The sequence below is a fragment of the Juglans microcarpa x Juglans regia genome, chromosome 4D (genome assembly GCF_004785595.1).
Source record: "Juglans microcarpa x Juglans regia isolate MS1-56 chromosome 4D, Jm3101_v1.0, whole genome shotgun sequence".
Classification (NCBI taxonomy): Eukaryota; Viridiplantae; Streptophyta; class Magnoliopsida; order Fagales; family Juglandaceae; genus Juglans; species Juglans microcarpa x Juglans regia.
In genome coordinates, this window is record NC_054600.1 from 34,310,621 (window position 1) to 34,325,182 (window position 14,562).

The following is a 14,562-nucleotide window of genomic DNA, read 5'->3' on the forward strand; positions in this document are numbered from 1 at the left end:
ATATCTGGTAAATTTAATTCTGTTATTGGGATTAATTACGAAATTAATTATTCTAGACGACAGAATATTTTTTTTAATATTTAAATTAGATCCTAATAATCCGGCCTTTTCTTGCAGTACTACTGCATTTCCTATATATCCAGCTAGGAAAATTTATAACGAGCACTAGCTGGGATCAATGGCTCAAGAGTTGCTGCACGGGACACTTCTGGCAACCATTTACGAAGTCGATAGGATAAACTATGGCCTTGGCTTCAACGTCCTCCAAAAGGTACGTACCTAGTTTTTTGAATTCTCAAGATCAAAGACTTTTTTATGATTTTGGCCATAATTAATTTCTGTATTTGATCGTTTTTGGGATTTAGTATATTTATATATTAAGGTTTTGTTTTCGATTTCTTTCTAATTCATCATGAACGTACGTCTCAGTTCATGAGTTGTTAGATGGTACTTTAGACGTTATCAATGAAGGAATCGATCATGACATGTGTTAATTAGAGAGATCTAGATTGATCATGAGGATAGTTATAAATAAGAATATGATCGATCGGCCGTGTACGTACCAGCTAGCAGCTTAGTACGTAGCTAGTAATTAATTAAGAAATTATATATGATCGAGATATTACTGATAGTACTCTATAGGAGATCATGAACCCAAGAAAAATGTGATATATGACGAGTTATTTATTAAAATAATAACTATTTGTGACGAGAATTAATAAACTCATTTTAATAAAAAATAATTATTTTAATAATAAATAACTTGATACAAATAAATAATTTTTTTTGTAGGGAATACCATATTCGTTCACCTATTTACATAATTATAGGAAATACTTGAATTCTAATATCAATATAAATATTGAATGTTGTTCTTATCCTGTTCAAAAGAAGATCATATATATCTATATCTATATATATATATATATATATATTATAAAATTACCAGTTGTTTCAAAAGCTTAAACTAATATAAATAAATAGATTTAATTATTTGTATTATTTCTTATCACTCCTCCTCACGTGTGAGCCAGATTCTCCCTCAATGAGTGAGCCCAACACGTGGAATATTTAATTAAATAGGATAGAGTATAAAGTCACGATTCGAACTCAAGACCTTTGCTCGATCTGATAATATGTGAAGTCACCATATAGAAATATCTAGATTTATTTATTTGTATTATATTCTTAACACACATATATATATATATATATATATATATATACACACACATATATCACCTAGTTGTAAAAGTACTATAAATATATTGTACTTCTTCCTTTCCTAGCAACGTACATGAGGAAACGATCGTATTTATATATAGTGTTACGCTTCATCTAGATCATTAGTTTGGATAGTAAATTAAGATGAGATAAGTTGAGATGATTTATAAATAATATTTAAATATTTGAATTGAGATGAGATGAGTTATAACTTATAAATGGTTTAAGTTAAAATATTTGATGGGGTTTTGGGAAAGAAGTGAGAAAAAATTGAATAAAAAAATTATAAAGTTATAATATTGTTATAATATTATTTTTTTAATATTATTTTTATTTTAAGATTTGAAAAAATTGAATTATTTTTTATATTTTGTTTAGAAGTTTAGAAAAATTGTAATAATTAGATAATGATCAGATGAAAAAGTTGAAGAATATTTGAAATTGACAAGTGTTTATGTTTGTGGTATTCAGAAATTGAAAATTGTATATATTTGTAGTGTTTGGATCTGAAATTGGCAAGTTGAACACGAACGATTATTTCAAAAAACTTGGATCTGTTGTACGTACATGCTGGTACTGGCCGGAGAAAATTAAGCAAAACGATCAGTAAGATGGATGTGCCATGTTGGTATACATTTCATAAATTAGGTAATAATTAGTTCGGTTTCACTACGATCCCTGGTTAATTTGGCAAACACATTAATAAAAAAGATCACATGACGTTTAACATCGGATCATGCAGCCTGTACATAATAACAACATCGATGATCCTTTCAAGAAGGTACTCCTTAATTTTAAGCACATATGTAAAATGTTCTTCTTTATCAGTCCACTGCATGCTATAATTAGAAGAAAAGGGATTGATCCTTTGAAGCCCTTAAATTGTTTATATCAATAATAATTTACATATGTGTATATATATATATATAATATATAATATAAAATATCATTATGAACATTTTGATCTTCAGATCAAATTCTGTAAGTTTTCTATACCCACCCACTATTAACTGTGCGTGTTTTTCAGAATTCTTTCTAACCCTTGTGCATTTTCTTTTCTTGAAATTTGGAAACTGCGGCCACGGAACAGTCCGGGAAAAGGTTTCTGTCCCAACTCAAGGGACTAGTGCTAGGCAGGCCTCCGGTAAATTGTTTTTCCTTTGCAACCAACCAATGAACTCATCTTTTTTTTTTTTTTTTGTACATTAATATCAACCTCATTAATTATAACCATTTGTTAACTATTTTCTGACAAATCAAAACACTATATTGCAGATTGTTGGATCCAAGTTATATGCAACAGTTGATTTAGATAAGGCCAGGGTTGGGCGGACCAGAATGGTAGAAAATCAAGCATCTCACCCCCAGTGGTTTGAGTCCTTCAGCATATATTGTGCCCATTATATCTCGTATATCATATTCACGGTAAAAAAAGATAACCCTATTGGGGCAACATTAATTGGAAGGGCTTATGTGCCTGTTGGGGATATCATGAGGGGATTTATGGTTGATAGATGGGTTGACATACAAGATGAAGACTACAACTCTATACATTCTAGAATCCACGTCACGCTTCAATTTTTTAATGTTGCCCAAGATTGGTCTCAGAAAATGATTACTCCCGACTTTGAGGGAGTTCCTCGCACATTCTTCAGGCAAAGACAAGGTTGCAAAGTTACTTTATACCAAGATGCCCATGTCCAAGATGTTATGCCTAAGCTTTTGCCATCCATAGGAGGTAGTTATAAGCCCCAAGGATGCTGGGAGGACATCTTTGACGCAATCAGTAATGCAAGACACCTAATTTACATATCTGGATGGTCTGTGTATACTGGGATAACCTTGATAAGGGATCCTAAAAGGCCAAGGCAAGACGGCAACCTCACATTAGGGGATCTTCTTAAGAAAAAGGCTGATGAAGGTGTCATGGTTCTTATGCTTGTCTGGGATGACCGAACTTCTGTCGAGGAATTGAAGAAGGATGGTTTGATGGCGACTCACGACCAAGAAACTGAAGAATACTTTCGAAACACGAAGGTGCACTGCTTTTTGTGCCCTCGTAATCCTGACGATCGAAGAAGTATGGTTCAAGGTTTTGAGATTTCTACCATGTTTACTCACCATCAAAAGACAATAGTTGTTGATAGGGAAGTGTCTGATGGAGGATCACAAAAGCGGAGGATTGTGAGTTTTATCGGTGGTATTGATCTCTGTGATGGGAGATATGATACAATAGAACATCCTTTATTCAGTACTTTGAACACAATTCACCATGATGACTTCCATCAGCCAAATTTTGCAACTGCTTCAATTAAAAAAGGTGGTCCAAGGGAGCCTTGGCATGACATTCATTGCCAACTAGAGGGGCCTGTTGCTTGGGATGTCTTGTACAATTTTGAGCAAAGATGGAAAAAGCAAGTTGGGGACAGGTTCCTAATTAAACTAGACCAACTTGATGAAATCGTAATCCATCCAACACCAGTTTCCTCATTAAATGATACTGAAACATGGAATGTTCAAATCTTTCGATCCATTGATGGTGGGGCCGTTTCCGGTTTTCCTGAAAAACCTGATGTTGCATATGCAGTAGGGCTTGTTAGTGGGAAAGATCACATCATCGATCGAAGCATTCAAGATGCATATATCAATGCTATTCGGCGAGCCAAAGACTTCATCTACATTGAGAACCAGTATTTTCTAGGAAGCTCATTCGGCTGGAGCCCAAATGGCATCAAGGTGGAGGACATTGGTGCTTTGCACCTCATTCCAAAGGAGCTCTCACTAAAGATTGTTAGTAAGATTGAAGCAGGAGAGAGGTTTGCTGTCTATATTGTGATCCCAATGTGGCCAGAAGGTATACCTGAGAGTGCTTCTGTTCAAGCAATATTGGATTGGCAGAGAAGGACTATGGAAATGATGTATTCTGACATCACTAAAGTCTTGCAAAAAAAGGGACTTGATGAAGACCCTCGGGACTATCTGAATTTCTATTGCCTTGGGAATCGAGAGACAGTGAAAGCGGAAGAGTATATACCTTCAGAGAGACCAGAACCTGACACAGATTATAAAAGAGCTCAAGAGGCTCGTCGTTTCATGATATATGTCCATGCAAAAATGATGATAGGTAATTTACTAACAAATTTTCGTCATCTCTTCTAATTAATTTGTCCCAATGCTTCAATATTATCGCATTTGATCGGCAAAATAAACATGTTTTAACTTGTAGTTGATGATGAATACATAATCATTGGATCTGCCAACATCAACCAGAGGTCAATGGATGGAGCAAGAGACTCTGAGATTGCAATGGGGGCATTCCAACCATATCATTTAGCCTCCACAAACCCAGCTAGGGGCAAATCCACGAATTCAGGAATGCATTGTGGCTTGAGCACCTTGGAGGATTTCAGGAGTCCTTTCGACATCCAGAAAGCAAGTTATGCATCTCTCTAGTGAACACTCTTGCTCAACAATATTGGGATTTATATGTGGGAGAGACATTCCATGATATGGAAGGTCACTTGCTACCATACCCCATCCAACTTACTATTGATATGGGAAAGACTAAAGTACTGCCCTTACCTGGGTTCGAACTCTTCCCCGACACCAAGGCTCATGTTATGGGTGCTAAATCTGATTACCTTCCTCCAATCCTCACCACTTAATTAGTGGCATGCATGCATGCCCATCAAAGTACGTACCGGTACGTATAAGTAATCATATACATGCATGCCCTTTGTAATTCTTTAGCATGAATCTGATGATTACCTCTATATATATATTGTAATCTGCATGTTGTGAGACTCATCAAAGACCTAAGAATGCAACTCATGTATTAGCTAGCGAGAACTGAACTACGTACGTACGTGGAGTGCGTACTTATCTATTAATATTATATATATTGTCTAAATAAAACATTTCATTTTTTCAAATTACAATCTCTTCCATAAATTAAAGACTCTTTCATTTTTTTAATTTTCAAAAGACCTTTCAATTTTCACTTTCTAAGAAACGGCCTTTTAATTTGGATTACACTTTAGTCGTAACTACCACACAAAAAGAGGGATTTTATTTTTTTTCCTTTTTTTATAATTGATCATTCAGTGCTTTCTCTATTTGTAACATGATCTGCCATTGCTACATTTGATAAATTTGTATCGACATAATATATACTTGAATGATTTTGTCTTTAAAACACTGCATCCAAGCTGGTATTTGGAAATTTATGGTCAGACGGTATATACTTATAATAATTAAGTTGGTTTAATTTACAATCAACTGTTAAAAACTTATAATTTAAGGATATTGCGCCCCCTTTGCATGGGTTCGTAACATTATTCCATGTGGAAAGAATGCCTTTCATCTTTTTTCTTTTGAATCTGCGATTCAAATGCTTCTTAAAATGACTAGATATACATATAAGCTCTAAATTAATTAAGGTTGTGTGGCATTTATCGCATATTATTCATGTTTGACCCAATATTCATTTTTCTGGCCAATCGGACCATTTTCCAAAAGATTTTTTATGAAGAAAAAGAATAAATAAATCAACTTTCACAAAAAATAAAAAAAAAAAAAGATTTTATGACATCAAATACTTTAAAAAATATGTATATTTTCAATTAATACCATTATTTTATTCATATGGGGATGTAGTGCTATACTACTTGACTGTAATGCAAGCAATATAAATTTAGACAAATAATTAGATTGTTATTATTATTATTATTATTATTATTTTGAAATATGCGAATAATCCTGAATGAAGTATGCGTATTATATATATATATATAAATTACTTGAGATTGGCAGGCATTATTTGGATAGTCAGATGAAATAAAAAATCTATAAATAATAATGAGAGATAGTACTTTATGTAATAAAATAGTTTGAATTAAGATTTTTATTGGATTTTGATAAAAGTAAAGGAGGTAGAAAATTTTGAAAAAAAAAATATTATAAAGTTAAGTTATTGTTATAATATAATTTTTTAATATAATTATTGTTTTAAGATTTGGAAAAATAGATCATTTTTTTTTTATATTTTATATGGAAGTTAGAAAAAGTTATAATGATTATATGAAAAAGTAGTAAAAAGAAATTGAAAAATATTTGTATCTAAATAATATTTAAATATTAACATAAGATCAAATTGAAGGAGAGTCCACGATACCTACTACGTATCTAAACGGAATCGAAAACAATGAATTGAAGCTACAGAACACGTGTGAGCAGAGTAGAAGTCCGGATTCCGTGGAAACTAAGTTGTCCTTATCCCTGCCTTGGATGCCCCGACCTACGAATTCATTATACATACATAAATATTATATATATATGTATAATATTGTAAATTCCAAGCAAGTCCTTGGAAGCAAAGGCGAGAACATGATTCTTATATATTATATGTATATGTAAATATACATTGAGTGCCCTAGCTTGAAACAAAAGTTGAATAAATTCTTTTCGTGAGATATAATTTAGGTGTGTACGTCTCTATATATATGTAGATCCATCCATCCTCTCCACCCCAACATGTGCTACCTCATCTTCAACACAATCAAGTTATCCACTAACGTTACTGCCCGCCCGCCTACACACCATGTACTTTCTTTTGCTTTCCTACCTCATCCTGTTTTTGTAATTCTCTACGTGATATGATCTACATTAATATATATATATATATATATATTTATATATTGGCACGTCCGTGTGTGCATGCATGCTGGTAGCTGTATTATATTTAGAAAAATAATATTTATAGTCGTAAAATATAAATATTGTATAATAATTTCTTTAAAAAAGTGTGTAGATACGAAATTTACATAAAAAAAATTTAATTTTTTAATAATATTTTTACTATTTTTCAAAACGATTGTACAACACTTGTATATTCTACGACTATACGTATGTAGTATTACTTATATTTTTATATTGACTGTTATTGCAAAACTTAATATGAATTTTTTGGTACAGATATACGTACACGTACGCCTATAATAATATATTCGTACAGTATTTATATTTTAATGGAAGGCCAGTTGCTACACGGGACACTTTCGGCTACCGTATACGAACTTCAAAGGACGCACCAACAGCCACAGCAAGGATGCTTTGCAAAGGTACGTACGTACACGTTTGCATGTTCACATCATCCAATTAATTACAAGTGTATTCACCTTGCAAAGATTCATATTAATTAGCTTTTTACATGACTTTATACCTGTTGACTTTTTTCTTTATTATTTTATGTTGTTCTATTTTTCTCTTAATAATTTTAAAGGCGCTTGTACTTTTATATCCTTTTAGCCTTTGTTTAGATCCGAGACTCACCTCAACTAATTTCAACTTATCTCATTTTATTATTATAAATTTTTCAGATTTTTACATAAAATATAATAAATAATTTAACTTTTTCAAATCTTAAAATAATAATAATATTAAAAATAATATTCTAATAATATTTTATTTAACTAATCTAAAACCATCTCAACTCATCTATGAATCAAAACGAATTGTGATATTTATAATCGCTTGGTGTGTAGCACATAAATTATTGTAAAATACATTATATTCATAAAATATATAAAAGTATTGATATTTTTTTTTTTTAGTAAGTTGATACACCAAGTTTCTATATCAATATATAAAAACAGCAGTGTTGCTGGGAAATTTCATGTAATGCACAAAGAATAAATCTTCTCATCATTCACTATTCATTACTCCACACTCCATACCCCACCTATATTAGGGGTGGGCCCGCTGCCCCATCTATACCCATGTCCCGTATATACCCTGCCCTACTCTGTTTATAATATATATATTATTATAAACATTATATGTAATACGTATTATATAAAAAGAAATACCCAGACACAAAACGACGGCGTTTTGATTATGGGTTAATACCCAGTCGAAAAGCCCCCTCAGTCCCTGTTTCTCTTCTTCCTTGCAATGCATCTTCTCCTCTCTCTCTATCTCTCTCTCTACTACTCTCAAGTTGCTGTTTGCCTCACCAATGACCAATCACCATTGTCATCTCGAGTCGTCGTAGTTGTCGCAGATTTCCATCACCGTCTCAACCTCAACGCCGAGCGAATGTAAGTAGGGCTCAATGGCTCACTCCCAAATCTCTTCATCAATCGCCCCATATATATATATATAAATATATATATATATTTTTTTAATTTGTGGATGGAGATTGAGGATGGGATTAAAGGAGAACAAGATTGTGAATTGTAGAGGATTTGATTATGCATGTGGTTTTGTGAATTGCTTGATTGTGCTCAATGAATATGCTGTGAAATTGTGAATCACTGAATTGTAATTTGTTGTAGAAATTGGAGGGGTGGGGGGGCAGACGGTTGGAGGTTTACCCCCGCACCCCCGTCAACGGATGGGGTACCTTGCCCCCACTGCCCCGGGAGAAAAATCCCAACCCCTGCCCATGCGGGGGTGGGATAAGGGTGGCCTCGCCCATAGGGGGCGGGTAGCACCCCTACCCTATATAGCAAACCGTGTTTACTAACAAGTGAACCGATTCTTGTTCCAATCTCTCCATCTCGATTCGCTTGAAGGGAGGTCGGAGAGAGAAAGAGAGAGAGAGCTTGAGGAGAGAGAGAGAGAGAAAGCGCTTGATAAGAGAGAGAAGTTTGCATGGAATTTAAAGATAAATAATGACTGATGCATAACAAAACCCAATGCACGAATTGCACAAATAGCTAGCGTGGATAAGTTAAAAATAAAATAAAATAAAACAAAACAAAACAAAAATATTAAAACAGCTTCTCCTTTGTGACTTCTTCTCCATGTTTTCTCCCGCACAGCTTCTCCGATCATCCCGCCCAGGTTCACCTAAAAAAAAGTCACAATCCTGAAAATGAAGACCACGTAGCACGCATACGTCCATTCCCGCCCAAAAGCTCATTTCTCTGCTATTTTAGTTCTTTCTTTTTCTCTTACCTACTGAACCATACACGTCAAATTGAAAGTTCAAGGAGCATCTCTCTCTCTCTCTCCATTATTTTCCATTTGTTTTTTGGAGCATCCATTGGGATCAAATGCCCCTTTGATTTCCCAGATCATGATTCATGAGGCAGTATTGTTTTTGTTCATATAAAACACTCTCAAACCCATTGGTAGAAAAAATGCACATTTCTTCATTTTTTTTTTTTTTTTTTATAACTTGTTTTGAGCTCGTTTTAATGGATTTGTGCTTATGGGTTTCGTGATTCTTTCATTCGAATGACTTAAGATCATAAACTTTACTTTTGAGATTTTTCTCTCGTGGGTGAGTTTTTGAAAAAATACGAGGATGCTTTTTAAATGGGGATAAATTTGACATTTCTGTATGCTAACGTGGTGGGTTTGCATTTCGTTCTTTCTAGAACTTTTTATATAAAAAAGCATTGTTTTTCAAATCTTGATAAAAAGCATCCTGCATCTCTAAACAAATGTTTCGATAGATATACCACCACTTTTACAAAAATCTCATAAAATTAAAAATGAATTTTATTTTTTTCAAAGCTTCCATTTAAAGGATTGAATAAAAAATCATGGATATGATTCTTCTAAGAATTAAACAACACACCACTAGTCCGCCCGTAGTATCGAACCTAGTCATGAGAATGACGTCATGGTGCTGACCTGTAATTAAGTAGAGAAACAGATGATAAGTAAAAAGGTTTTGGTCACGTGGAAAAGTAGAGAAATGATAAACTTACCACAAAATAATCATTTGTATACAACTATATAATATAATAATATTATTTTAAATATTATTTTTATTTTTACTTTTGATTTAATGTGATTAAATTCAAAAAAGAATATTATTATATTTAAAGTTATTTAAGTTGTAAATGGATTGTTAGCATATCACTGCTGGAAAGAAAAATTTTATTCATCATTTTCATACCACATATTACATATTATTTTTTATTTTTTATTTTATTAAATATGTGATATATGAATTATGAGTAAAAAAATTCAATTAATTTAGAAATAAAAAAATTAAAAAAAATTATGATTTATAATGCGTAGAAATAATGACAAGCTCGACTCGCAAAAGGTAAGAAAAGAAAGAAGTACGGATACCTCCCCAAGCTCAACCTTTCGACATAAATACACATTTGAATTGGACCCAAAGCTGAATTATCGATCCGTAACGCCACAAAAGACCCATACTTTTTTCCTTTGTTCCAAACCTGGATAAAATGTGAGAATCAAGTAAGTAGTGTTCATCTTTTGACGTGGGACATCTTGCTCGTTAAAAGCAAAGCTTTTGGTTTTTTAATTACTGTCAGAAAAATACTTGATATATATAGAGATCTTACAAAAAAATTTATAATTTTTGTTGTGAAATATATATAGCATCTCGCATTAAAGAAAAATACTTTAATCACAACAAAATTATACAAAAATAAATCTACAGAGTGATGTAGATTGTAAAGTTTCTCTTATTATAAAATAGATATAACGGATCACATGAAATTACATCACTTTAAAATTTTATTTTCGTATAATTGTTTTGTATCTATAGCACTAGTTCTCCGCATTAAATTGCACTAGTTTATAAGCTTACTTTTGATCTCAATATAAACTTCTCTTATCATAATTTTCATGCATTTTTAAAATAAGTTTTTATTCTATGATAAGAAGCAATTAACGCTAAAAATAGTGGTCCTTATTTTTTTTTCTCTTATTTGGTATGTATGCCAAATCTATACCTTGTGGATTCAAGGTTTATTATCGTTTAGAGAAATTATTTATCTACAAATAGAGTCTGTAAAAATAAATTTTCAAATTGACTTATACATATTGATATAATACTATGTTAGATTGTAAAATTATAAGTTATTATTCATCATCTTTTTAGTAATTATTATATTACATCAAATAAATAATTAACAAAATATTTGTTATATTATTTTTGACGGATTATTTGATGGCAACACATGATGAAACGCAAAACTACATTTCTAGACCAGTAATTAAGAATAAGAGTTGAGCTTTCAATTTCATGATCATGTAGTGGCCGGAACTCTGCAAATTGCAACTTTTACACGAAAGTTATATTAGATACATTAGTCTTAGGAACATATTGGAAAGTCATCTTTGATGAGTCATGTTATATATGTGATAAAAGCTTTTGATCATCTGTTCATTATATTCAGGAAAAAATTATTAGCAGATCATTCATATATGCTGCATATATATATATATATATATATATATATATGATGAATTTCTCCGTTTGCATTATGCTGTCTCGTATCATTTTGATATACCAATGCAAATTATACCATTTTCAGTGTGTTTTCCTATATACTTTTTTACCCTCTGCGTTTTCTTTTGCTTGAAATTTGGGAACTCCATCTACCCAACAGTTTCTGAGATGGCTGATGTGCGGGTCATCAAAGGTAAATTACTTTTATCCTCTACTTGACTGATAAAATAGTTTATTTTTCTTTTATATATTATTAATTTTATTATCCATGATGTTCTTCATTTTGGATCTAACCATGCAGACGGTAGAGATTGATGGATCCAAACTCTATGCAACAATTGATTTAGATAAGGCACGTGTCGGGCGAACTAGAATGATAGAAAATCAACCCAACAACCCTCGATGGGTCGAGTCCTTCAAAATATATTGTGCCCATCATATCTCAAATATAGTATTCACAGTCAAAGATGATAACCCTGTTGGTGCAACACTAATTGGAAGAGCTTATGTACCAGTTGGAGATGTTATAAGAGGGTCACAGGTTGAAAGATGGGTGGATATACTAGATCGTGAAAACCAGAATCCCAGATATTCTAAAATCCGTGTTAAGTTGCAATTTTTTAATGTGAATGAAGACATTCATTGGTCTAAGGGAATCAGAACTCCCGACTTTGGGGAGTTCCTCGCACATTCTTCAAGCAAAGACAGGGTTGCAAAGTTTCCCTATACCAAGATGCCCATGTCTCAGCAGATTTCCCCATAACAACCATTGAAGGACAAAATTATATGCCTCAGAGATGTTGGGAAGACATCTTTGATGCAATCAAGAATGCAAGACACATAATTTATATAGCTGGATGGTCTGTATATACCAAGATAACCTTGATAAGGGATCCGAAAAGGCCAAAGCAAGAAGGCAACTTGACATTGGGGGAGCTGCTTAAGAAAAAGGCTAATGAAGGTGTCCTGGTTCTCATGCTTGTTTGGGATGATAGAACCACTGTCAAGGAACTTAAGAACGATGGTTTGATGGCAACTCACGATCAAGAAACTGAGGAATACTTTCAAAACACGAAAGTGAATTGTTTTTTATGCCCTCGTAACCCTGACGATGGGAAGAGCATAGTTCAAGGTTTCGAAATTTCTAACATGTTTACTCACCACCAAAAGATCGTAGTTGTTGATAAGGAAGTGTCTAGTGGAGGATCACAAAAGCGGAGGATTGCAAGTTTCATTGGTGGTATTGATCTTTGTGATGGGAGATATGATACAGGAGCACATCCTTTATTTAGTACTCTGAGCACAATCCACCATGATGATTTCCATCAACCAAATTTTCCAGGGGCTTCAATCAATAAAGGTGGTCCAAGGGAGCCCTGGCATGACATTCATTGCCAACTGGAAGGGCCTGTTGCTTGGGATGTTCTAAAAAATTTTGAGCAAAGGTGGATAAAACAAGTAGGGGACAAGTTTCCAATTCCACCAATCAAGGTCTATGGAATTGAGACGGACCCATCACCAGTTACATTAACAACCGACTCTGAGACGTGGAATGTTCAAATCTTTCGATCCATTGATGGTGGGGCCGTTTCCGATTTTCCTGAAAAACCTGAGGTTGCATCTGCAGCGGGCCTTGTTAGTGGGAAGGACAGTGTCATCGATCGGAGCATTCAAGATGCATACATCAATGCTATTCGTCAAGCCAAGAAATTCATCTATATCGAGAACCAGTATTTCTTAGGAAGCTCATTCAACTGGAGATCAAAGGACATCAAGGTTGAGGATATTGGTGCTTTGCATCTAATACCAAAAGAGCTCTCACTAAAGATTGTGAGTAAGATTGAAGCAGGGGAGGAATTTGCTGTCTACATTGTGATCCCCATGTGGCCAGAAGGTCTACCTGAGAGTGCTTCTGTTCAGGCAATACTAGATTGGCAAAGGAGGACTATGGAAATGATGTATTCTGATATCTCTGAAGCCCTTCAAAGAAAAGGAAATGATGCCAAACCCCAGGACTATCTGAATTTCTTCTGTCTTGGGAATCGGGAGGGAAGGAAATCTGGAGAGTATGTACCTCCAGAGAAACCAGAACTTAACAGTGATTATAGTAGAGCTCAGGAGGCTCGTCGCTTCATGATATATGTTCATGCAAAAATGATGATAGGTAAGTAATTGACTTGTGTTATCTCTTTCAATCTTTCATAATGCTTCGTTAATCATGTTTAATTGACAAATTTTGTTTAATTTGTAGTTGACGATGAGTACATAATCATCGGATCCGCCAACATCAACCAAAGGTCAATGGATGGAGCAAGGGACTCTGAGATTGCAATGGGGGCATTCCAACCATATCATTTAACCTCCAACGTACTTGCCAATGGGCAGATCCACGCATTCAGAAAGGCATTGTGGCAAGAGCATCTTGGTGGGTTTCACAAGTTTTATCTGAATCCAGAAAACAAGTCATGCATCGAAAAGGTGAAGGGTCAGGCCCGAAGAAACTGGGAATCATATACAAAGGAGAAATCCGATGGAGATATGGAAGGTCACCTACTACCCTACCCAGTCCAGGTTACGAACAGTGGAGAGATTACTACATTGCAAGGGTTTGAGTTCTTCCCTGACACCAAGGCTCGTGTTCTGGGTACTAAGTCTGAATACCTTCCTGCAATCCTCACCACCTAGCTAGTGGCCGACATGCCCACCAGATCAATAATAACCGGCCACCTGCCACGTGTAATTCTCATTTCTTTAGAGTTAATCAGCTTAGTACTTGTCATAAAGTCCAACTGTTGGGCATTTACGTACCCATGATTAAATGCTGCCATCGGTTGGAAGGGTTGTAAACAATTAATATTAATGAAACAGAAGAATAAAAGGGATATAATTTATTATTTGAATTACGTGGTTTAATTTGATAGATATTTTTATTTACTTAATGCATTGATCCTATTCTTCTATATGAATTATGTGTATTCATCATAGATGCATGCCGCTACCCTTCGGCTTTGGGATCCAACTGTACGGGTGAAAGAAATTGTTTATTGGCATTATAGCGCAAGTTTTTCAACCACAATTAAACCAAAACTAAACTAATATAAAATAAAATTAAAAAA

The 14,562-nt window shown here is 33.8% G+C and overlaps 2 protein-coding genes across 2 annotated transcripts; both read left to right on the forward strand.

Annotated features, from left to right (window-relative positions):
• Positions 1 to 175: 175 nt before the first annotated feature.
• Positions 176 to 5,136, forward strand: LOC121258977 (phospholipase D alpha 1-like). The gene is given in 5 exon segments (XM_041160437.1): positions 176 to 271; positions 2,315 to 2,368; positions 2,500 to 4,348; positions 4,451 to 4,573; positions 4,576 to 5,136. Coding segments are annotated over 5 exon segments (2,433 nt in total). The 5' UTR covers positions 176 to 178; the 3' UTR covers positions 4,890 to 5,136.
• Positions 5,137 to 11,741: 6,605 nt separating this feature from the next.
• On the forward strand, positions 11,742 to 14,206 carry LOC121260319 (phospholipase D alpha 1-like). The gene is given in 3 exon segments (XM_041162143.1): positions 11,742 to 12,117; positions 12,120 to 13,610; positions 13,698 to 14,206. Coding segments are annotated over 3 exon segments (2,301 nt in total). The 3' UTR covers positions 14,132 to 14,206.
• Positions 14,207 to 14,562: the final 356 nt, after the last annotated feature.